Consider the following 24,297-nt stretch of genomic DNA (forward strand, 5'->3'; position numbering starts at 1 on the left):
AACAGACTGTTATTCTAGCCCAGCCCAAGGATACTGCTGAGGTAGCTGTGGACTGGTGGAGAAGGGAGCAAGAAATTGGATTTGTGCTTTCATGGTGCTCATGACCAATGGCCGTATCAGCCGGCACCTCATCAAAATACATTTCTGTTGAAATTGCTACCAAAGAGGGGTGAGGTCTTTAGATTCTTATGCTAGGGATGAAATAGGAATGGTGTCAGAGGGAGGAGAGGTGCAATTTGGCTTGGCAGTTAGAGCTTTAGAAGTCGTGGACCCAATATCCTCTGAAATCCTGGTGGAAACACTGACCTATAGCGTGACCCCGCTTGGGCAAATCCTCCTGCTCTTTGTGCCTACACAGCAAGTGAGTACCAGTGCAACTCCCCACTTAATTGGAATTTCTGTAACCAGCTAAGTCTCCTCCAGCGGGCTGGGCCAAGTGGACTGTGACAAAGAGAGAGTGGAGAGGGAGGTTGATTCGGACCCCAGCCCCTTCTCCCTTCACAAACCAACACGGCACGAGGCATCGCGACCCCAGCTTCCCATTCGGCTCTCAGGAAGAGGAACAAGAAACAAAACCTCTTTCCAAACAACCCTAGGGGGACTTAACAGGGAATTAGTCTACTGGTTAGCATCCATGTGCACCAGAGGACATACAAGACAGCCATGATTTGGGGTATAGAGTGGGGTTGAAATGTAAAGAGCAGCTAATTGTCAGGTACCTGCCCATCTCATGCAGAACCCCGCGCCCGCGCACACACGCACACACATACACACACACTGTCACTGTAGTCCCCAGTGTGCGCTGCTCTGCTAGCCAGCTGAACGTATCACACAGCTAATCCTTTTAATGCGACCTGCAGCAGCAGTAACAGTGTAGCCAGCCTCTCCCTCCCTTTCTGTGTCTCTCTGCATCTCCATTGAGCCAGGCCGCACGACAAGAAGCTTCTGCTCAGCTAACCAGAGAGGAAAACACTCCCTGTTGGAAAGCCAAAAGAGAGTTGGGAAGGAATGGAGGTAGAGAGAGGGAGAGAGAGAGAGAGAGAGAGAGAGAGAGAAAGCCAAACAAAATAGGAACGGCAAACAGAAAGGCATCACAGCTGAGTAAAAATACTCGGCTAAGCCGGAGCTCGTAAAGGAGCTAAATCCACACGGAGCCAGCGTGGGGGAGCTGAGAGCACCACAGTGCCCCGCCGCTAGCGGAAAGAATTCACTGTGAAACTTAAGGAGGTGTCTTGCCCACCCTTAACGAGGCCATAAAGAGTTAAATTTGGCCAGATTTGAACAGTCCTGGAAGGGCAAATTGAGAACAGGGGGCATTTGGAAGGGGAGGGTGTGTATGTGTTTGTGTCTGTGGGGGGGGGGGGGGGGGAGGGGGGGGGGGGGGGTTAAGCAGGGCTGACCACTTCTGCTCCAGACATTAAAGTGTCAGCTCCAATCAAGCCGGGGGCAGCTGAGCTGATTACCCAATGGGGGCCTAGCCTGGACTTTGGTCAGAACAGCCTGCTGGATCTCATGGAGACCCTGGGAGCAGGCCTATTAGGTCCAGTCAGGACCAATCCCATTAAACACATCCACCAATAAACAAAGGAAATGTTAAACAAAGGCACCTCCCTATTCCCTGACCCTAACCCCTCTCCAGTCCACTTCACTGGGCCCATCCTCACCCTCCTCTTTCTCCATGTCTCCATCCGACTCACTGCTCACTCTCACCCTGCCTCTGTATATCAGCCCACTACGGACCCCTGTCCCTGTTGACCTAGAGCACAGCAGGTTCATCATCTTCACATCCCGAGTCACCTTACTATGCGGTGAGTAGTTTCAGAAATGAACCTGTTCACCAACCAAGGTGGACATCGAAACACACACACACACAGGCCTATGACCTCTGATACGGGGGATATGAGTTTGATCCACTCTGACTGGGCCAGCGCTACTGATAACAACCTTCAATGAGCCTGTGTAATCTATCAGACCCAGGTAACAGACAAAATATGCATGGAGTTATGGAGTCCCCAGGACAAAACAAATAAAGCCTTCATTAAACAAGCCCTAAACCAATAGCTACAGAGCAGATTCATGTATATAAATGCACATTATGCAGTGTCTGTGTGTGTGTGTTTGTGTATGGGAGAGAGAGTGTATGTGCTTGTTTCACTACTTGTGAGGACACCCCCCCCCCCCCCCCCCCCCCAAAAAAAAAGGCTATTTTTGGTTTAGGGATTAGGCTCAGGATAATATTACAAATTGGGTCTAGTTTAAAGGATAGTGGTTTGGTTTAGAATTAGGAGCTGGGGTTAGGATTCATGTTAAGTGTTTGTTTTAGGTTTAGGTAAACCATAAGATTCTAAAGCTACTCCAGAGGACAGTACACAACTGTGTGTGTATGTGTGTATATGAACGTGTGAGTGTCTAAGGGGAAGGCTTGCTCAGGGCACAGCCTTACCTCGTAGCAGCCTGTTAGGAGTCCATAAATCTGATCAATCGCATTCTCCTAAGAATCCAAAAGCCCACTACTAGCTCCAGCCCCGTGACTAAAGTCCAGCCACCGTATCCTGTTTTCATTGTCAAGTGAAGAGGGGGAAAAAAAAGACCAACAGCCAGCACGGCTGGGAACATACCGGAACCAAAAGGAGGCTGATAAAAACAGAGTGTGAGGTGATTTTAGCGGCATGTGCGGTGGTCTGAGCGTGGCACGGTTGGGCTGGTAACAGAACATGGCTGGGCAGCGGGGCCGACCAGATCCATTAACAGAGGCTCGAAGCAGAACATTGGCTCCTGATGGAAAGGGCCTCTGCCTCCCACAGGACCCCCACTGTAATGCATGAGCACTGGGCTCTGCACAAGGCCACACTCCGCCTTGAAAGGCAAAATAAAGACATCAGGTTCAATATAGGGAAACGCGTGCAGTAAGGTGATATTGCTTATATTGCTTTTTGAGAAGTCACACCGCCAGTGGCCTGCCCTTGGAGGCAATTTGAAATGTAATATGCTGCATAAAATGACAATCAAAGATATGAACTTCTTTGATATTAAAATCCCGCTGTCTCTCCTTTTCAAATTACCATGGACGGATGTCGCGAGCTGTGCTTTCATATCTGGATTCCCTGTGACCTAGTCCTGGGACCGTGTGAAGCTCTCCGGGGATGGGGAGTGCAGCATAAAGACGGCGTGGAGAAGACTTCAGAGGGGATCGGTCGTTCATCAGAGGGGCCAGGCGGCAGACAGTGAGGGGATCGGTTGGTTGTGAGAGGGGCCAGGCGGCAGACAGTGAGGGGATCGGTTGGTTGTGAGAGGGGCCAGGCGGCAGACAGTGAGGGGATCGGTTGGTTGTGAGAGGGGCCAGGCAGCAGACAGTGAGGGGATCGGTTGGTTGTGAGAGGGGCCAGGCGGCAGACAGTGAGGGGATCGGTTGGTTGTGAGAGGGGCCAGGCAGCAGACAGTGAGGGGATCGGTTGGTTGTGAGAGGGTCCGGGCCCCTCCACACGGCTTCCTCACCATGGGGTCCCCCACTGACCTCTTTGTAAGAGGGGAGCCTGTGTGGAACCCTGACCTCTCCACTCCGCTCATTACACATCCGACCTCCCATCCAACCCAAACCGACTCTGACAGATATATACAGAGCAGACTTTCATCTGCAGCACAAAAGGCAGAGCAGGAGGGGGAAAAAAACTTAAGAGTCAATTAGGTGATTATTAATTCATGGGCCTTTTCCGTAAACCGGGGGCTTTCGTGCTGTCGAGTCCCGTAAGTGAATTGGACTTTGGCACCTTGTCTCACCTCCCCGGGCCGGGCATTACTCAGGCAGCAGTGAGGGGGCTGTCTGCACACAGCCTCGTCTCAGGAGCAATCACAGCCTTGTTGTGCTTTCAAGAGAGAAAAGAAAGATGGCAGCTAGAGTGACTGACACAGGCTGAAGTAACACGACTGGTTCTCTGCCACTGAAGTGTCGGAGGACTGCAATCACAACTGCCATCATGTCACTGAACTGCTCCTATGCCCTGGGAGGAAGTCGGTCCTCGGGTTAACCGGGTGGAGAGGAGACCCCTGGCTGCTCAGTGGGACACCGGGACAGTAGCCCCAGCTGGAGACCTGACCGTTGGTGGGACAAAGGATGGATGTGGTCACTAGCTCTCCGGCCTCCTCCCGCTGCGACCGACTGACCCTGTCGACAGTCCCAGGCGGGCCCTCAAACCCTCCGGTTGTAAAAACATATGTCACAGTTAATATTTCCATATTTGTTGTTTTTAGGCCACGTTGCCCAAGCTGCCTGATACCTAGCGTTCTGCCCACGGCCAGCCACTTCCTACCCATAATCCCCCGCCTCATGCCTTCCCACAATGGCCTGCTCCTTCAGGGACAGTCACAGCATCTACCGTAGTGGAACAGTCTGTATTCAGTCCTCTCCCACCCTCCACACTTCACCAAGCCACATTAGTGACACTCTCTCCCCCCATGTCCCTGTGCACGAGACGACATAGGGCTCGCACACACACTCTCCTCTAGTCCCTCAGCAACTTAACCATTAATATAAAAAGAAGCCGGCTCAACTCCCCAGTGCTACAAGTCATTCACTTTTAATGCATGCTAACAATAACTGAATATTATCTCGCCTTTCCCTCCCCTTTCTGCCCGTCTTTTTTAATCTACAGGCCATGTTAGAGCCCTGAGCGACAAAGGGCTATATTCCATTTCACCTCATATTTCTCAGGTAATTACTCTGCATCAATTAATTTCAAATAAAGAAAATGACATCCGAAGCCTAACGCCAAAGCGAGTCCACATTGAGGCTCATCACTCGTCAGTATCCTTGGTGGATAACCCTGCCTTTTATTAAATGAAAACCACCAAACTGCTTGGGGGGAAAAATGAGAACAGTTTATGTAAGCCTACAGGCATGACTGCAACAAAGACAAATTTAAAATGAAGAAATTAAAAGGATATATTAATTAGTGGCCGTGTTATTAATCTTCAGGCCACTGAGCAGGCAGCTGACATCAGGTTCACCTTTAAAGGACACTCCTCCTCGCCCGCCTGGCATGCAGCGAGGCGGCAGAAGAGAGGCCGGCCCACTGCACTACTGGCAGTTGAGCACTGATCTCTCAGCTGGCTCGAGAACAACGACAATGTATAGACCGCTCTATTGTCTTCACAGACGACAGGAAGCATAAGCACTCAAAGGGCCTGATTTGAAACTTGTCAACCCTTTGTTTTACTCTCCTCTGACTTATTGGCATAAGAGTTTTCTCTTAGTACTCCCTTAGTATTAGACATGGCCCATGAGCTGTTATGCTATACAATATGGCCTGTTCACAGCTGACCTGACCTGACCTTACCAGACAGTGGGGGGTCTCTGACAAGGCATTGGACCCAGGATCGACCATGTCCCCATACAGCGCTTCAGCGTGAGGAACCCAACTCAACAACCACGGAGAACACCCAGCCTGTAGTGTCACAACTCTGCATCCAGGGGGTGCTAATGTTCGCTATACTGATAAGTCTCCTTCCGTCCTTCACACAGACAGCAGCACATACACATTAATACATGAAAACACAGCAGGCAGGCAAGCAGGCACGCACACCCCGACCCTCCCTCTCATCTCCCCATAGAGGCCACCTCAATACCGACCCTTCCCATACATTTATGTAAAACATGTCAAATCATATTGTGACCATTCCTCCTAGCCCTTAAGTGTATTAACAATCCCTCCCCTCTCCTCCCCCTCCTCCACCTGTCTTCTCCCTCCATTCCTGTGTATTCAGCTCCTGCATTAATAGCATCCCGCTCTAATCGAAGTCCAGCTCCCCTTTCTGAGCACAAGCCTTCCATTTTACTAATGCTGCCTCAGCTAGGTGAACAAGGTGTGAGGAGAACGGGAGAAAGGCTCTGGGCCACTTATAAATATTTAATCTGCCGCATTAGAAGCCACCCCTCCACAGCTTATTGGGGAAGGTGACTAAACCGCAGCTTCTGCCAACATAACTTAATTGTTTAAATAAGAGATGAATTCGACGTTCAGCCTAAACTTGCGGTTGTACGTCATCCCTCGCTCTAACTGTCTCATGGCAAATAATTACAAAACTCCAGTGGGATGTGTGGGGCGTCTTTGAAATAAATGAACAGCTACCTAATAATGAAGAAATCTTTCAGCGGCAGATGACATGAAGAATACATATATTTTACATAGGCTTCCTCCATATTTCTAAATGGCTTTAACGAATTTTGAAGTGCTGTGGCACTTAAAAGGGAAAATAAGATTGACAGTAGCTCGAAAAAAGGAAGATTCCTTTCTTCTGCCTCAGCTAATGCTTCCTGCCTGACAGGGACTGTCATTTGCAAAGGGGAACAACGTCTCCGAACCAAGTTCCAATGGTTGCATGACAAGGATGAGACGAAACACTTCAATAGTTCTAAAGACGGACCTTAGGAGAGCGGCACAGCACCAGTCAGCGGGATACTGAGCACCTTTCAGATACTCCTTTAAATAACAGGTTAGCGGCGTCTCTCAGAGCTGAGTCTAACACACAGCATCAGATAGACATCCTGAGACAATCAGCAGCCATAACAAGCATGCCTCTGTTTACAAAATACATTGTGTGTTCTTCGTCTATGCTGCAGAGCATACTGGGTTAGCGAGGGCGCATTCACTCTCAGTACAGCCACAGTGTCCATCAATCAGAAAAAAATAAAGTACAAAAAGGGACCTTCCATTAAATGAGTGCTCCTGTCTCCTCTCTCAGCTGACAACACAGCCATCCCTCCATCCCCCCTCCCTCCACCCCCCATCCCTCCATCCCTCCACCTTATCCACCCACCCACCTTTTCACTGACATCAAACAGAAACCCAGACCTGGTTTCCTAATGCACACGCTATTTTTAACTAAGCGTTTCTAATAAGCTGCTGGGAAGCTGTAAATTTTTCATATGCAAGCACATCTTTCCTTTGTGAAAACACAGAAACACACTTATTTGGTGATTAGCGACTGACAGAGGGGAGGACAGGAATTGAATATGCTTGTATCAAATTGCATGCCTTTCAAAAAGCAGGGATCCTAATGCGAGAACTCGTCTTCCTGAGCACCACAGGTATGAGTGAATTATTAATCGCTTGGCTCATTTTAATGCTTTTTAAAGTGCTTTATTTTGATACTTTTAGCCATTTTAGGCAGACATGCATATCATTATTTCTCCCATCAAAGAACAGTGTCACCCTTTAAAAGAGCACAAACATTTCAGGCTCATTTAAAATAAAAGTTTGAATATATCAAAGACATTTTTTACAGATCGGGGCTTCAAACGGTGTCATTAACTTTTTTGCTGTACTTTCTTAAAATAATGTTAGGCATGCAAAAGGTCTGGATTGTTTTTCAGCTTTTAACCTCCCTTGTGTAAATGAAAACATCAACTCCAACCATCCCCCAGTTCCAGAGATGGAGCTGGTCTAGTTAAAACAGCATCTCTCTCTTTGCCTGCTATTCTGTGATGTTGGCTGTCATTACCACAACTTTGCCTATTAGATGGGAGGAGATTATAGAAGAAACCCCCCAACTCTCCTCCATCCATGTCTGCAACATGAAACAAATAGCTACATCAAAACAGAATTCCACTAATTACTGATACAGTAATACTTATTAGCTGATTTTACAACTATAAGTCAAGCATGGAGAGAACCTTTCATTAACCCAGTGATGACAAACAGGATTTGACCCTTAAACATGAAACAGGGCCTGCTTGTTTGGAGATCGCGGTGCATTTTTCCATTCCACAACCCCTGTATATTGTGTTGAACATGGCGTACATGTAGAGTAAAAGACCAGATAACCATATTTATACAAATGGTCAGCTATTATCTGTGACAAATATCACATCACACACTCAAGAGTCTCTGTAGCAGAAAGACTTTGCGTTACTGTTAGGGCAACATTGTCAATAGAACTAACTAGAATAGACACTGTAGCAGTACAGTAATAGTAATGACCATTGTAACAGGTATTCAACACCTAAACCTTCTGGACGAGGTTTAGGATAGGCCTGTTGTAGGAGCAATGTGATTGGATATCTAGACCAGACCTTGACACAAACCAGGGCATGACACAAACTATACTCTGACGTGAACATACGGGGGCCGAGTGGTGGGGGGGCCATCACAAATATTTCCTGTCTGTTAATGTCCTCCTCCATTTCTCGCTTTCTCTCACACACACACAGACCCACAAACGCTAAGCATGGATCTGCTGAAGTTCACTGGAATTGTCCCTAAACTTAAAGATTTCTAATTAAATCACCTGGCAAAGTTTCATTGATCACATTAAAAGTAGATGGATTCATCATGAAACTTACAACAACAAACAATCATGGCATCCCGCCCCATCAACACACAGGCCTAGAATCAAAAGGGTTAACCTGCATGTGGGCTTCAACACAGCTTAGGACTGAACACTAATAATTCCCCTCACTGTCAGGAACTCAGCACCTTCACCTGGCATCAGAAAGGAGAGAAACCTCCCTATCTGATAACATTTAACACAGGTGTGTGTTTCTGTCACACACAATCAGGGCAATGCAGGCTGGAGGCAGGCCTGTCACATGGACACACACACGCACGTGGCTGAGCGGGAATTATGCGCCCGCATTCCCCTCTCCATAACATCTACTGACAACAGACAAAACATGAGTCACCTGGGCAGATTAGCTCAACTGAAAATGTGGACTAATTCATCAGATGGGATTTGAAGAGAGACCAGTCCTACAGCAAAATAAATAAATAAATATTTTATATATATATATATATATACACACACACACACACACACATACATATATATATATATATATATATATATATATATAGACCTGCTTTAAAACACAACTATAATCTGATTTGTGGATTTTTAACAGAGCCAAATTACTTAAAGGGGCTCTGCTATGTGTAGAATCTGTATAAGTAGTTGAGACAAAAGGCATTCTGTTGAGAAGAAATCTGGTTCAAAAGCACATGCTCCCTGAGGTCAGAGTTGCCTGGTATGTGTAGCGGAAATATAGGCCTTACCTGTCCCTTTGATGAGCTCCTTCTCCCCCCCACTCTCTCTGTCTTTGGTTTGGTCCTCCTGTTCTGTGTTGGTCTCACTGGCAGCCTCCACATCCTCGCTCAGCTCTCCTGAAGGGGGAGGAGAGGATGGGATATGTAAATCAACACGCTATCAGAATTGGTGGAAGCACTTAAAGGGACGGCAGCATTTTTTTTCTATAGGAGCTTACAACAATTACATTCGCTGACACGCAGTTACACGGTAACCAGACAAAGAGGGCGGGATCTGCTTTCTGCCCTGTGTTGCTTGATCACCATGAGTGCATGTGCTATTTATTTTGATTTAATCAAAATCAAATTAGATCAATAATTGTTCAGCAAACTAAAATTTTCTCACATTTTCTCTGCTGTATCAACACTAATATAAATTTGGAAAATAATGACAGTTCATTAAAACATATATAATTTTTTTTTATTATCATTCGTATTAATACTACTATTAATAATAACAACAGCATTATGACAATATGATGATTATTTCAATAATACAAAATAAACATCATAATCAAAATTATCCTAATTGCACTTTAAATAAACTCCAAAGTTCTTATTCTTAAACCATTTAAGGCCATCACACAGATCTTTGTCTTTATGGGTTCCTCTCTTTGATGGGGACATAAAACTGCAGAAAACCATGGTTGAGACACACGTGGTAGAGACATACATTTTCCAAAGCGGTTTGAAGTATGCAGAAGGAAAAATAATTGTGTGAGTAGCGTGTTCCTACAGAAAGACATTTCTCTCTCCACATACACAACTGTCCCCAGCTGCAGTCTGCTAGGCTACTTACCAAGGCTCATTTCACCTCTACCATCTCACTATAGCAAAATAAAAGAAATCTTAAATATTTACCACTTCCAGCCCGCCAATACATTACATTTTTCTGACAGGTCAAATGCAGAAATCCCTTGAAACCATCTTAAAAGCCTTCACTCAATATATCAGGCCATTTAAAAGCATTGAACTCCAAACAATGGATATCCAATAATACCATCTGTAAGTAATGCAGAGAGGAAAAGATGACAAAAAACAGATAACAAAAAGGGCATCAATCTTCTTTATTCGTCTCCAGTGCCCCCTGAACAGCCCCCTGGCCTGTTAAGTTTGTTTAAAAGTAGTGTGACTAGTATGCAACAGCATTGATTTGACAACAGTAAACTGGGCCGCAGTCAATAAGGCCTTTCAGTTATTACACAAGTCAGCTAATTCTCGGCAAATGTGCTTAAATGTTCTTTTGAAAATGCTTCCACTCTCAGGTCTCTGCTCAACGGTCTATTGATATATTGACAATGCTACAACAACAGCCACTGAAATATCCTGTTCACATATTCAGCCCTGCAGTCAACACACATCTGATCTGAGCTCACCACTTGACAAGCCAGTAAAGAAACAACATTTATGATCTCATATGATCTACAACAGCACTTACCCTCCTACACTGTAGCTACCAACTATGTAACTTGAATTTAAACACAGCCCCAAAGCCCTATCAAACTCCTCAAATGGTTTCTGGATGGAACATTTTAATCAAATGAAAGATTTACATTTCACAACCATCACAGTGTGGTTTACTTTTTTATGATCTCTATTCTTTCATGACTGGCAATCCATGAAGTATTTCAATCATTTCAATCTCCTTCAGTTTCCAAGGTATACATTGTTTAACTCGATACTAAAATAGAACACTTAAAACTAATATTGAATAATCTACGAGTTTGTGAATTAATATTCCAAAAACAGTGCAGAAGACAAAGATGCTGTAAGATCCAGGTTTCATGATAGGTTGCATGCTATCATCAGTTATTCTAATAACTACAGCGATGAGAACATTCTTATTGAAAAAAATGTAACTCTGTAGAAAAAAATACACCTCTGTGCCACTGGCAAAGGCAAGTGCAATATCCTGGTGTTCCTGACAGTTTTCCAGAGTGGGAAGCCCCTCTACTCACAGCCCAATGATTGTTGTATGGATTATGTTGTTAGGCATTATTGCTAGCAGCAGACTATGATCCTGTGTAGAAATGAGGGTATTTAACAGGGATAACTGTCTCCCAGTAAAAAGCACATTTAAGTGTTCCCCAGATCCCACTTGCATAAATAAATTTTTCTTTCTTTTATTATTGACCATGTTTCTATTATGTTCCCATGGCAACCTGCAATTTCCGTCCAGCATAGCCCATCCTGTGCTGGCAAGGCGGTCCTAAACCATTGCCTGGAATACCAGAGGAGAACTGCAGACGATCCCTGAAATCCCATCTAACTCCAGCCTGCACAAATCCACACAACTCCCGGAGAATTAGGTACCAGACCGCCGCACTCGCGCTCAGATTACAAAATAATCCCCAGGTAAATTTTACACCTTTAAAAAGGGACCACATGTCATTGTGAACAGTACTGCTCTTACAGAATGTCTAATTCCACACTTCAACATCCTTTCTCAGGAACACTGCAGTGATCCGCAGTCCAGATTCTAACTCCCATTCAATGTCACTGAATACAACAGCTGTCACCTCAACATTTGCCGGTCGGATCTTGTGTGGGGTGTTGCAGAAAGGGAGCTCCCAGAAGCCTTTTCTGCCTGCCTGCCCCTTTCCGCTCACAACACTTCTTCATTTAGCTTTTTAATCAAGACGTGGGACACTTTCACCACATGCTAACCCCCAATAATGTATGCAGAAATGCAGACATTTAATTCCACAAGCGGCACTACATCTTTAAGTGGCAAATGGCTATGCCTATTCCTCATCTCAACTCCAACGGTATTACACAATGATTAAAGCTGGGTCCAGCTATAATTAATGAAAGGTCACAAGTGGCCTAAGAGTAGGATGCAAATGGAAGAGTCGCTAAAATGGAGTCATAGATTAGGACTGGAAATAGAGAGAAACACTCAGAGCTATGGCAATAGGCCATTTCTAACCCAAATCTTCCAAATGTAAAGGACAATAGCCTGGAGGTCGTCATCTAATTAATTGTCTTCATTAACCCTCCTCATACAATGATATTAAACTGTTCCATTAATCTAATCAGGCAAGCTGAATAAGTCTTTGCTGCCGACACACAGATTAAACCCATCAAAATATCAGCCCTCCACTGCATGTCAATGGAGACGGAGCACAGACTCTCTATCCTTCCAGTCCTCAGTCAGCAGAACAACACCACCACATCCACAGACGCAGCGGCATGGGAAACGCTGTGACATGGAGATGACAAAGAAAGAGGAAAGCTTAACTGAAAGAATCTATTCCTCTCTCGCGCCTACACACACACACACTCCCGTGCACACACACGTTTACACATAAACACAAGCGGCGGTAGCTGTTCTTCTCTCTCTCTCTCTGCCTCTGCCTGTAAGTGCAGGGGCTCAGACAAACCCATAGGTGTCACCCTATACAAGCCAGGAGAGAGCGAGGCACTCACTTTTCAGGCGGGGGGGGGGGGGGGGGTTGGGAGGGGGAGAGAAAGCGGCAACAGACAGTCAGACACAGGGAAGGAAAAAGAAGAAGAAGAAATATGTGGAGATGACAAAAGCAGATGCCATACAGGAAGTGGCCGGGGAGAAGATGAGGCTCTGAAGACAGTGTGATTACCTTCAGATGAGGGTAGAGCAGCCTTCCTTCTTTTCCCCAGCAGAACAGTGATTACACTAATACTAATCATCCTGACAGGCACAAACGGACAAATAAATTATAGATGGTAACCACTGCACTTACCAGTTCTTTTCCTGAGACATCCAGACCAAAAGTTAATAATTCTAAATAAAGACAGTGTACACTGTAGAAATCAGCCAGTCAAACTCCTCCTCAGTCCTCTGTGGCTGAGCACAATATACAGCCAATATATTAACAGCACACCACAATCCAGTCCTACCTGCTGCAAATGGCCCCATTGCTCCTCACACACGAGTGAATCCCTGCTCATTTTTTGCATGTCTGTCTCCTTTTCATGCTCAGCAGCAGGCACCTCTGCCTGCCCTGTCTCTCCCTCTCTCCTCTCCCCAGTCCTAGAGTACCACGCGCGGGGGCTGAGCTGTGCCTCTCCCTCTCCTCTCCCCAGTCCTAGAGCACGGGGAGTGGGGGTTGAGCTGCGCTTGTCACTGGGGCCACTCTGTAGTGTGGAGCTAGCTGTGTGTCGGGGCTCTCATTACTCTCATTATGATTATTGAGGCTGTTGTTATCATTTTAACCAGGTGTCACAGCGCTTCAACTGTAAATCAGGGGTGCACTTCCCCCGCTTTATCCAGCTCTGGACAGCTTCCTTTTCTTTACCGCTGCGCTGTCGGATAAAAAGCAATCTTATTTCACACCTCACAGACTCTATCTTTCTCCCCTACTTCTTTCTGTGAACACCCCCCCCCTTGCGCCCCCCCGTCATCCCCTGCACCCCTTCCTCATATCAAAGCTGGCCTGACTCCGGACTGGGGGGTGTCAAATGAAAGTGACAGGAGGCTACCAGGGGACAATGGGACACAGGTCCCATGCTGGGGTCTTTCATGCATTGTCCGCTCCTCATATCAGCACCTCTCTGCCCCATACGCAGGCCCCTCCCCCCACCCCCTTAAACCACAACACACAGACAAACACTCCCACCGATCCCGAAAAGTAGCCTTGCCCCACTGCGGACCCCTCCTCACACACTCCCTGACGAGCTGGCTGTCAGAAAACCACAACTGAGCAAAACATGCCCCAGTCCATAACCAGAGAGGTGAAGGGTGAGTTGGCCAAGAACCATGAACCCTGCTTATGACAGCACCACAGTACCACATCCCCTCAAAAACATCAACCAGCTGCTGATGTATACTTAGATATAAATAATATAAAATAGAAACTAAAAAAAAGATATATTTATTAATCATGTGCTAAATATTAGTGATTCATATTGTTAACTTATTTTTGTAGCGGATGTCAATGACAGCAAACTTCAAAAGTGCCTGTAAACACGAGTGCAAGATTAACATGGAAATAAAGTGAGCCAAACATGTGGTGAAGTCCGGGTAAAGCTCCTGCTACTATACAGTGTCTGAGTCATGCGCTGTGAGACCTAGCGTCACAACGACACGCTGCACATGTTAACCCAACCGACCCCTCAACACTTCAACCAGCTCCACACCACACTCGCTAACAGAGACTGTCTCCGCGCCGGTCTCACAGAGACTGTCTCCGCGCCGGTCTCACAAAGACTGTCTCTCCGCGCTGGTCTCACAGAGACTGTCTCTCTGCCGGTCTCACAGAGACTGTCTCTCTGCCGGTCTCACAGAGACTGTCTCTCCGCCGGTCTTTCAGTCTCTCCAACCCATCTGTGACAAACACGCAAACACACACACCTCACCTTTGGGAAGAAAAAAAAAAAGCTGGTACCTGTTTGGTTTAAAGGGCGGCAGTGTCTCTCTGGCGGGGTGGTGCTGAGTTACTTGCTAGATTCCTGACCTGTCTACGGGAGGACATGGTGCTCTCTACCCACTGGCCCTGCCCTGACCTCGCCATCTAAATGTGAATGAATACTTTGTGTCTCCATGGGGCTGGGGGCAGGAGGGGGAGGCGCAGGAGGAGCAGGAGAAGGAGGAGGGAGGAGAGGGAGGCGGGAGTCCGGGCTTAAGGCAGCTAATAGCTAAAAAACTTTAAACAGCAAGTTAATCACAAACAGCAGGGATAGCTCACACTGCCTTAGAACAATACCAGAGCGCCCCTCCCTCCCTGAAATCCCCTCCTAACCCCGCCGCCCTGCTCGGCCAACCCCCCCAGGCCTTCCAAGCAACATTTAATTTGATCCCCCTAGCCTTTCAAAGTCACTAGCCATTTCAGTGGACATTCAGCCCTCATTCAGGTCACAGGGGGTCACGCAGGCAGAATGTATTTTATTTGTCCATAACGGCAGCAGTGTCTAATAGGGGGAAATCTAATTTACACATGCCACCGGAATATCCTGTTATTCTAAATAGACATCACTTTGTTTCAATACCTGAAGTGACACTGCATCGCTAACATGACATGGCTAATGCAAGACGTGCTCTACATCTTCCATAAGCAGGCAGCTGTAAACAGAACATCAATAGTGATGAAACGTCAACTCTCCCTGCAAAATAAGGCTCACAGAAAACCACATATGATAATCTAATTGGGTGCTATACTATATGTGGTACATGCTAATAAAAAAAATAAAAAAAACACAAAGTATTTTCCCTAAAGTAATTATCTCTTAGGGAACGAATACTAATTAGTAGAATTATTGCCCGTGTTATTGATATTTCTACACATTATAAATAAATCTGTAGATAGGAGCGTTCTATTTCTTTTTCTATTTTGCGTTTAAACAGAGTGACGAATGAGAGCAGGATCTAGGTTAATGTGACTGCACACGGACTGAGCATTCAGGGATGACTCTCTTTAGCTAACCTCAACACACACACACACACAAACAGCTCTGACTGGCCATTACGCTGTGTCCTGTGTGATGGCAGCCTTGCATATACACACATTATGGATAAAGGAGGATGTAGACTGTTCTTTTCCCTGGCAGGCGATGGGCTAAAAGCCTGAGCAGGAGTCAAAGGCATCACCGGACACTAGTGCTCTCCATCTCCCATGCCTGGGGGAGATCTGTCCCGCACAAAGACACTCTCCCTCTCCTAGCCCCCAACCCCCCCACCATGCATTTATGTTTATCTTCCAGCCCTCCCTGTCTTTCTTTTAAAAATCAAGCCCTTAATGCATCCCTCTCCTCTCCTTCAGCTCACACCACAATGGCTTCACCTATTTCTCTTCTAGCCCGTTGACATCCAGAGGGAGTAGGATGGGGGTGGGGGGGGGGACTGCAGGAAAAAAAAGCATCACCGCTGTCATGAAGGGCAATCACATCAACTCTGAAATATTCACCAGTGGGTTGGAAAATGTGATGGTACAGTTGTGACAGACGAGTGCCCACCCCCCCACAGCCCCATCGGGGGGGGGAGCATGGCGGGCACTCTGAATATGTATAGCCCGGAAAAAATGTATTGATTTTTCATTTGGCAAAACAGGGACATAAAAATCACATAACCTGAAACTGTCACAGCTCTTTTGTTCATAGCTCATCTCTCCCGATGTTTGGCTTTTACCACAAACTCTCTTTAATTACCCGCTACAGTATAGCTTAGCTTCAGAGAGCCTCCCTCTCTCCGCAGAGACACACACACACACGCAGCCAGACACACACTCTCAGCCACACGACAGCCACAAGACAGCACCATCTTAACATCCCCAACACATTTATTATATGTGATCTTCAGCCAGCCACTCCTGGTTTATATCCGACAAATAAAGCAGACCGGATGTGAATACGGACATTTCCTTGTTCACGCACAAACACTGTCTCCTAAAAAAAACCTACAGTATCCCTGAAGTGAAAGACACTTGTACGTGAGCGTTCTGATGTCTAACCTAACGCCGCTTCCTCTTTACCATCTTATTCTGTGGCCAAGTTTACTACGGGTTTTCTTCTCAGTACGGCCTTCTTGTTTTGACATGGCCTTCTTGGGTCCCCCAGCCCGGCGTCCGTCCATGTGCCCGTCTGGGTGTCCATTAACGGGAACTTATCTGTTTACGTCTCTTTTTAGACACTACAGACCCACCAGTGCGTCTGAAAAAGATCTCCGCCTGTCGATTTATCGAGCGCCCCATTTGCATATCTTTGTAGTGCATCCATCGGCCTGTGGATTTGCTCTGTGGAGGTATTAGCTCAGGAAATCAATGGGCCATGGCTGGATGTATGTAGCGCCCGCGTCGGCGTGTGTTAGCCATCCAGCTCACAGGTGTGCTCCCACGTGTGTACGGCGGTCCTCCCGGTCCAGCCGCGTAAACATAAACACACACACACACTACCCGCTCCCGCGCCCGCCAGCCTGTCTCTCTGGCTCGGAGCATATGGTCAGCACCGGGCCTGATGGGCTGCTTGTTTATAAAAGCGTACGCCTAACAAGATAAAACAGAATTTACTAGGCTTATGAATACCAATATGGCTAATCAATGTTATTTCAAAATATAAGATATGAGGGCTACCATTGACGTGTTTGCTTTCTAATGTTCTCTAAGCCTGCTATGGCTGCTGAATCAAATGTGGCAGAGGGATCATATGCTGGGCGGTGGATGGAGATTGTGGTGTTGGTACAGAACAGGACACAACCGGAAATGGTTTTACGGTGTGTTTTAGTTGGGTCAGAGTGACGGATGGAGATAGAACCAGGCCCGTCTGGAGTGACAGCAGAGCGTGTGATTCCCTGAGGGCAGAGACACCTCCACCTAAACACACCGCCTTTCAGGATCACTCTGGACATGCTCGGCCCAAACGGTGGCACGATGATGCGCGACTCTCGAGGAGACCGGACGAACTCGGTGCTGTTGCTTCTGGGTCTGTGTCACTAGGATTCAAACCCTGTTGGCCACTAATAGCAATCCGCTAAAGGAATTCAATGAATACACAGCGGAGGCACTTTAAAACATCCACAAGAATGCCACCACTTATTCGTTCTCCATTTGTCTTTCTTTTTGGTCCTCTTTGCATATCCCATCCATTACGTTCACATGAAATATGAAAAGGCAATATCCTCTCTGTGTTTGTACTGAAGCGTAATGCGATTGTGTTGTCATTTATAGGAAATAATCGCAAACCTCTCTTTCATTTTCCAGTTCAAATAACCATGAAAAATTAGCCTGCAATGTCAGGGGACAACAAAGGGACACGGCAGACTATCGCTTCGCCACCGCGCTTGACATTTCTCCTTAATAGGAAAACGGGTGCTTGTTTCTATCTTTCTTGTTTTAACCTCTCCTTTTCTTAATTAAAAAGTTCTGCACTTTGATCAGAATAAATCACTCCTTGCTCGTTATTTGGTGTGTGAGGTGGGGGTTTAGTCAGGGTGGTGGAGAGGTTTGTGGAGTGCGGGGGGGGGGTGGGGGGGGGGTTGTACTCTGGTCCCTCTCTGCCCCACCTCACCACCTCCGTCCCCCTCCGTTAATCGCTGTCCGTCCATCAGGGGGAGAGATGTCGCCAGACAGCCACGATGGGCCTGAGACTACGTGACCGCGTGGCTGCAGCCTGGATAAATTATTCAGCAGCTATCAGACTCCCTGGCAGCAGAGCAGAGCCGGTCCCAAAAACACACACTCAGGACGTCACGCTTCACAAGGCCTTCTCAACCCATTAGCATTTAGCCCTACAAATGAAATCTTTATTTTCAGTGTAAGAAACAAACTATTGGTAATTGGATTGCTTTCTCTATTACTGCCATTAGAAAGCAGCCTAATAGGCACACTCTCTTCCCCACAGTAATTATGTACAACATAATCAACCCATCTTGGTTTAGCAGTGCAATTATTACAGATAGGTCTTATCAACTCTGCTCATTTTGTGTTCACATCACCTGATAAACATAAAATAAAATTAGTTGCACCATAATGTCACTTGAGGATTGGAAATAGTGTCAAAACAAAGCTGCTGTCAGTAATGTTCAATATTTCACTGAGAGCCACAAGTCACTATCATCTGCTCTCTCCTAATGAGCCATTCATCTCTGAAATGATCTCCTAAAACAAATATATTGCTTTATGGAAAGCAATCTCTCAGTTCTAAACCCAAAACTCAAAAACTAATTTACCGCAGAATCTCAAGGTTAAGTGATTATTCAAACACTCTCTGACTGTTGGGTGGACTCAGAGACAGGGGTGGGCCGAGGGACAGATGTACAGGTGAGCTCAAAGACAGAGGTACCAGCGAGTAACAAGATGCAGTACGGGTTAAAGACAAGCAGCCATGTTATTAGTCAACAGGCATGTGTCTGGACGGCCCTGGGGCCCTGAGCACTACTCAGCATTTACTACCGATAGAGTGGGACACTAGAGGTGTCTCCTTGGAAACCGGGGGATGCCACTGTGCCAAGCTGAATTAGTAAGAGTTTCAAGATCTCACAACCGAGGTGAAAATGACATTTTGTCATTCAAAAGTAGTTCTCTTACCCTCTTGTGATTTCCTTCACTCAACAATGTTTGCTAATTTACATATTTCTAAAGCAGGATTTCATCTGGCATTATAGTTTGTGATGCATATAATGAGATTTCTCAAAAAGCTAATGAAAAAAACTCATCTCATGCAATTAGCTCCTGCTTTCTTTATTCACTTCTTGTCATGTATTAATTCATTATCACATCATTCTTGCACTATTTATTTATTTGATTATGCGCACACCTTAAAGCCTTAATTGCCAATGGGACTGGGACCCAGAGGAAGAGATCCACTGCACCAACTCATCTATCAGTCCATCTAGTTATCCATTTAATCTCAACAGTATATCCATCCAATCTCTTATCAGCCTGTACTAATCTCAATCTAATCAGTTTACCAATTTGCTGTATGGACGCAAACTCATCGGAGAAAGAAGAAAGACTCAAAATGGCCTGGAATGATAATCTTGTCAGAGTTGGATGAATTTGGCCTACACGATTCCCCTCGCTCTCCCATCCGACCCTCTCTCTCTTCCATCCACCTTCTCTGAGCATTTCCTCTTTAAGTCCTCATAATGTAAGCATAATGTAAACTGACTGAAGTTCCACAGCCGGTTCAGCTGTATTCAGCTATACCAGTTTGGGTCACATGTGTCAAGTGAGCACATTTCATTATTTTTCAATTCTCCACTGCGTTCTCCGTTTGGCTTTTAACTGCAGCCAGACTGCAGTAGAGACTTCATTCTTAGCCGAGAACCTAAACCCTACACATTTTACAGTAGTTTAACGTTGTAATTCAGTCTGTCTTTGTCAGGCGCTGCCGTCACCTATGACAACTATTTCCTGTGGTCCGAGACCAGGGTTTTCCTCCAGGCTGCCTGTGTTCATGCTATGTGCGGTTGTGTCATCATGTATCCAAGACCCCTCTGATTGCTCATGCACATGTGTCATAATACAGTGAAAGAGGGCTGCCGAGCCAGGCTGCTCACTGAGCAGACACTCTCCTGAGGAGGGGATTTCAAGTGATTACAGTCACACACGGCTACTCTGTGAGTTATCTTTGGCTCCTCGGCTCGGCAACGGGAGAGAGGAGGAAGGAGCAGAGCAGTGAGTGATCACACCGACGCGGCCAGAACACGGAACAGCTGCTCTACAATAACCAACAGCAAAAATGCCTCTGACCCCGCTCATGTAGTATTTACTCCTCCAAATTAAAGGCTCTCACCTCCTGACACGGCCCCTGTCCGTCACCAATCCCAGGACAGCGTTCCCCTCAGTGCGCACCAGAACAGTGACTGACGGCCGCTGGGGAGAGCTACAGGTTTAGCACCGTGGTTACAAGCACAGGCTACAGCCCCACAGTTGCCAACTGCGCTACACGGGTAAGGACACATTATTAAAGAGCTGTTCCCAACGCCCTTGGATACTGAAATGGAGGCCAATTAAATGGCTTTGCGGCATCCATTTTGTGCCGAGTGAACAGGTATGAGGGAAGAGGGAGGGAAGGGGAAGCGGAGCAGCACAGACAGTGCCTGCGCGCTCGGCCCATCAGCAGACTCCGCTAAATAGGCTTATTAATTTATGCAGTGTGGGGAACATTATGAGGGATGCACTGCCACATAATTTAATATTACTTTCTGACTTTCCTAGGAAACTGTTAGCCTAATGGTCTCAGGATCACATCAGCAGCATTTGTGAAATGAAGGGTTAGCCAGCGTGTCGTGCCCCGCCCCCCAACCCCCCCACTCTGTAGTGCTGACTGTGCACACTGGCATGGAAATTAGCTGCTGGGTCAGAATTGCGTGAGTCTCTTGTCTCTGGCAGGCATGGCCAGGGATTAACCCCCAAGCCCCCCCTCCCCCCCCCCCTCCCCCAGCATGGCCCTCTGAGACCGCGGCCTGCGCCGCTAAATTGGTCCTGTGGTCCACCGCTGGCCTACACTGGGCTGGGTCCCCCCCGTGCCTCTCTCCAAGTGCCCCTTGCATGCATAGAGGATAGGGCTGCCGTTTCTGTTGTTGTTGTTATTCTCCGTGCCGCAGAAGATCCTTCTCCTTAATTAGCGAGAGGTCTCGTTGAATCGTGGAGGACAAACGGGCCAGGTAGGGCAGAAATGATTTATCCCAGAGGTGCTGTTTGGGCTGAGGCGGGGACCAGTGGAGGTATACCTAACTAGCAGAGTCTCGTCTCCTCAGGGGCGTTGAGCAGCCAAAATGTTCTGCAGCATGTGTCAGTTAACAAGAGATATGGAACAATAATCACTTATACTATGGCAACGCCTACACCTAACGTGCCTGGCCCAAGTAACGTGGTCTGTTGTGCCTTAAGCCCAAATCCAGGCCATGGCTTCATGAGGCCTTGGAGCAGCTGCGGCTTCCTCCCTCCCTTCATTCCACCCATCCAGCCCAAGACTTTCCTCATAGCTCCAGCCAGGACCAGCAGCCTCCTGAGAAGGCTGTGATAAGAATTCATTTCTCCCAATTATGTGGTCTTGTCCGCTGCCTCAGTTCATCCGCTCAGTACAGCCAAGTCAATGAAAGGGCCTGTAATGAAGCAATCAGATGCAGGCTGGTTCCCTGGGCAAGGCTCTCGGTTCTCCGCTCCCAGACCCCAGCTCCCAGTAGAGGAGGCGTGGGGGTGGTTTATGGAGACAGGCTGCATATTGGCATTAATTCATGGCCCTGCCTTCAAAAGAGCGGAGGACAAGCGGCTCTCCTATGTCCTTCAACCCCAGGTCTCCTGTCTCCTGTGTGTTGAGAGTGTCGGCCAGCCGCACACACGTCCATTAGTGGCCGTAACCCGTGGCTACACCGGCCGACCCAGTCTGAGGAGGAGGATGTGTCGCAGTCACCAGTGGAGGTGGGATGATGGAACAGCAGTGCAAGCCAGGGCCAAGGTTTCACTCTCGTGCTCTCTCTCTGTCTCTCTACCTCTTGCCCACCCCCCTCACCCCCCACACCTCTTTCCCTCTCCAACATGTGGAACCTATTACTGGGAGTTTGGGAGAGGAATGCATGTGTTGAATCTTAATCTGTGCCTTAAAGTGGAGGATTCTGGTTCTCCTTTGTCTCATAATGCTGTGAAAGTTCAATCTTAAATTAAAAAGGACCTGTTTGATCTAGCTAATATTGTTTTCGCTCTCTTCAAAAGATGGAGAACGTCCAAGCGATCTCTGATTCCACAACATCTTCCTCTCTGTCTCTCCCCCTGTCCCTTCCCCTCGGTTTCCCCCCATCCGTCTCCCCCCCCTCATCTCCCCCCTGCTCTTTCATGCTGACATGCCGCTGTGCTATTTTACCAGCTATCGTTGTGTTCTGAAAGGGTCAGAGGTCAATGCTAGGGCAAGAAGCCTACGCTGCTATTTTCTTTTATTAACCTCACAAACAAACACGAAACAGAAAGACTCTTCAATCAGGCTGCTTAGTCCCAAACTAACAGCACTTAAAACCCCAATGGCAACAAAAACTCCCGAATCAATATGAGTTATGATAATAATGGGAATATTTCCTGTTCAACACAGTCATCTCTGGAGGAGGAAACTATGCTGTTTTTGTTGGCCAATTGTGGCGGAATAATTTATTACAGAAAATGTATTACTAAACATCTTCCATAATACCTGCTGTTTGGGAGTCGTTGGGTATTGCATTCATGGTATTCAGCTCTACACATAAATCTAGAGGATGAGCGGTGCTAAGTTCTGTTGGGTCTGAGACCCCGCCCCTATTTTCCAAATCAGAGCCAGGCAGATCTGTGTCTAGGCGCCTTTGGTTATGAAGACTTTAAATGTTCTAATAATAAGTTGTTGCTCACGTCTAACTTTCCTCAGTCTACAAGAAAATAGTAATCGACAAAAACCAGCAACCCAATGTGGTCTTAGGGAACGACATACAGTATTTTACATAAATCCATGGCTCCTGATTTAATATGATATGCTGCGTTACGTTAGGTTACATTACAATGCGCTACCAAAATGTAAAATACATCTTACGAAATGCTATTACAACATTTAACATGTTATGAACGCTATTAAAACGTATAATATGATACAAACGGCAGACATATTTTACAAACGGTACGAAAACGTATCATTCATTGCGAATTTGCCCAAAAAGAACAACCTGTGTTTCAAACTGGCAACGTTCAGGTCTCAAGGCAGGCGCCGGATCCACTGCTTCACACAGAGTTTATGGATATCAGGGGACGAGTAATGGCCTGACCAAGGTCACTACTATAGGTAATTAATGCATTTTAACGTTGCAATTAGGTTAAGGTTAGGTATCACAGCACTGGGGTTAAGGTTAGGTATCACAGCACTGGGGTTAAGGTTAGGTATCACAGCACTGGGGTTAAGGTTAGGTATCACAGCACTGGGGTTAAGGTTAGGTATCACAGCACTGGGGTTAAGGTTAGGTATCACAGCACTGGGGTTAAGGTTAGGTATCACAGCACTGGGGTTAAGGTTAGGTATCACAGCACTGGGTTTAAGGTTAGGTATCACAGCACTGGGGTTAAGGTTAGGTATCACAGCACTGGGGTTAAGGTTAGGTATCACAGCGCTGGGGTTACGGTTAGGTTTGGAAAACCTAGTGTCATCCTCAAATAGACACAGCAAATGCTTTACCGTTCCACCAGTAGCCTCAGTCGGCCCACACTTCAACACAAGAGTTTAGCTCCATCTCACCCCCAGACACGGTAGGGAAAGTTCCTCTCCTCCGCCACTACCCTCCGCGCCGCGGCACTGCCAGGGTTGGGTTTGGCAGGGAGACCCTTGTGGCTGGATTCCACCTGACAGGAGCTCCTTAACAAGCAGCAGTCATTAACCTCCGGAGCAGGCAGCTGCCATGTGATGTAGTATGCCGGCCGGCTGCAGAAGCTACTATTGATCCCACACATACTTGGTGCCTTCCTGGATGCTTATAATCAATATGCAAATAGCCCACAGCATTGATTCAATATTAATTTTCAATTAGGGAATTCTCGGGGGGTTCTTAGGGGTCAATACAGAACCATTCAGAGCAAAGGCTTGAGCAAGTTGCAGTTCAATTGACGTTCCTCTACCCAAGACAACTTACTTACTGTTTATTTAGCCTGCCCTGCTGTAAGCACCGATTATCGCTCAGTCTAACAAGCGGAAAGACATATGGGCCTTTCTCCACATACACCATATGAACTGGATTCTGGTGTAAAGATCGTGTCCAATCTAATCACTCGTCGTCTTCCCTTTAGTTCCATGTAGTCTGTAT

At 46.7% G+C, this 24,297-nt stretch overlaps 1 protein-coding gene across 5 annotated transcripts in view; it reads right to left on the minus strand.

Annotated features, from left to right (window-relative positions):
• The window catches only part of zfhx3 (zinc finger homeobox 3), a 351,767-nt gene that overhangs the window by 20,219 nt on the left and 307,251 nt on the right, over window positions 1-24,297 (minus strand). For all 5 annotated transcript variants that reach the window (XM_034287022.1, XM_020053680.3, XM_020053671.3 and 2 more), the window contains one exon: window positions 9,048-9,155. In XM_034287022.1, the coding sequence (XP_034142913.1) occupies window positions 9,048-9,155 (108 nt within the window). The remainder of the gene's footprint in view (window positions 1-9,047; window positions 9,156-24,297) is intronic.

The sequence above is a fragment of the Esox lucius genome, chromosome 2 (assembly GCF_011004845.1).
Source record: "Esox lucius isolate fEsoLuc1 chromosome 2, fEsoLuc1.pri, whole genome shotgun sequence".
Lineage (NCBI taxonomy): Eukaryota > Metazoa > Chordata > Actinopteri > Esociformes > Esocidae > Esox > Esox lucius.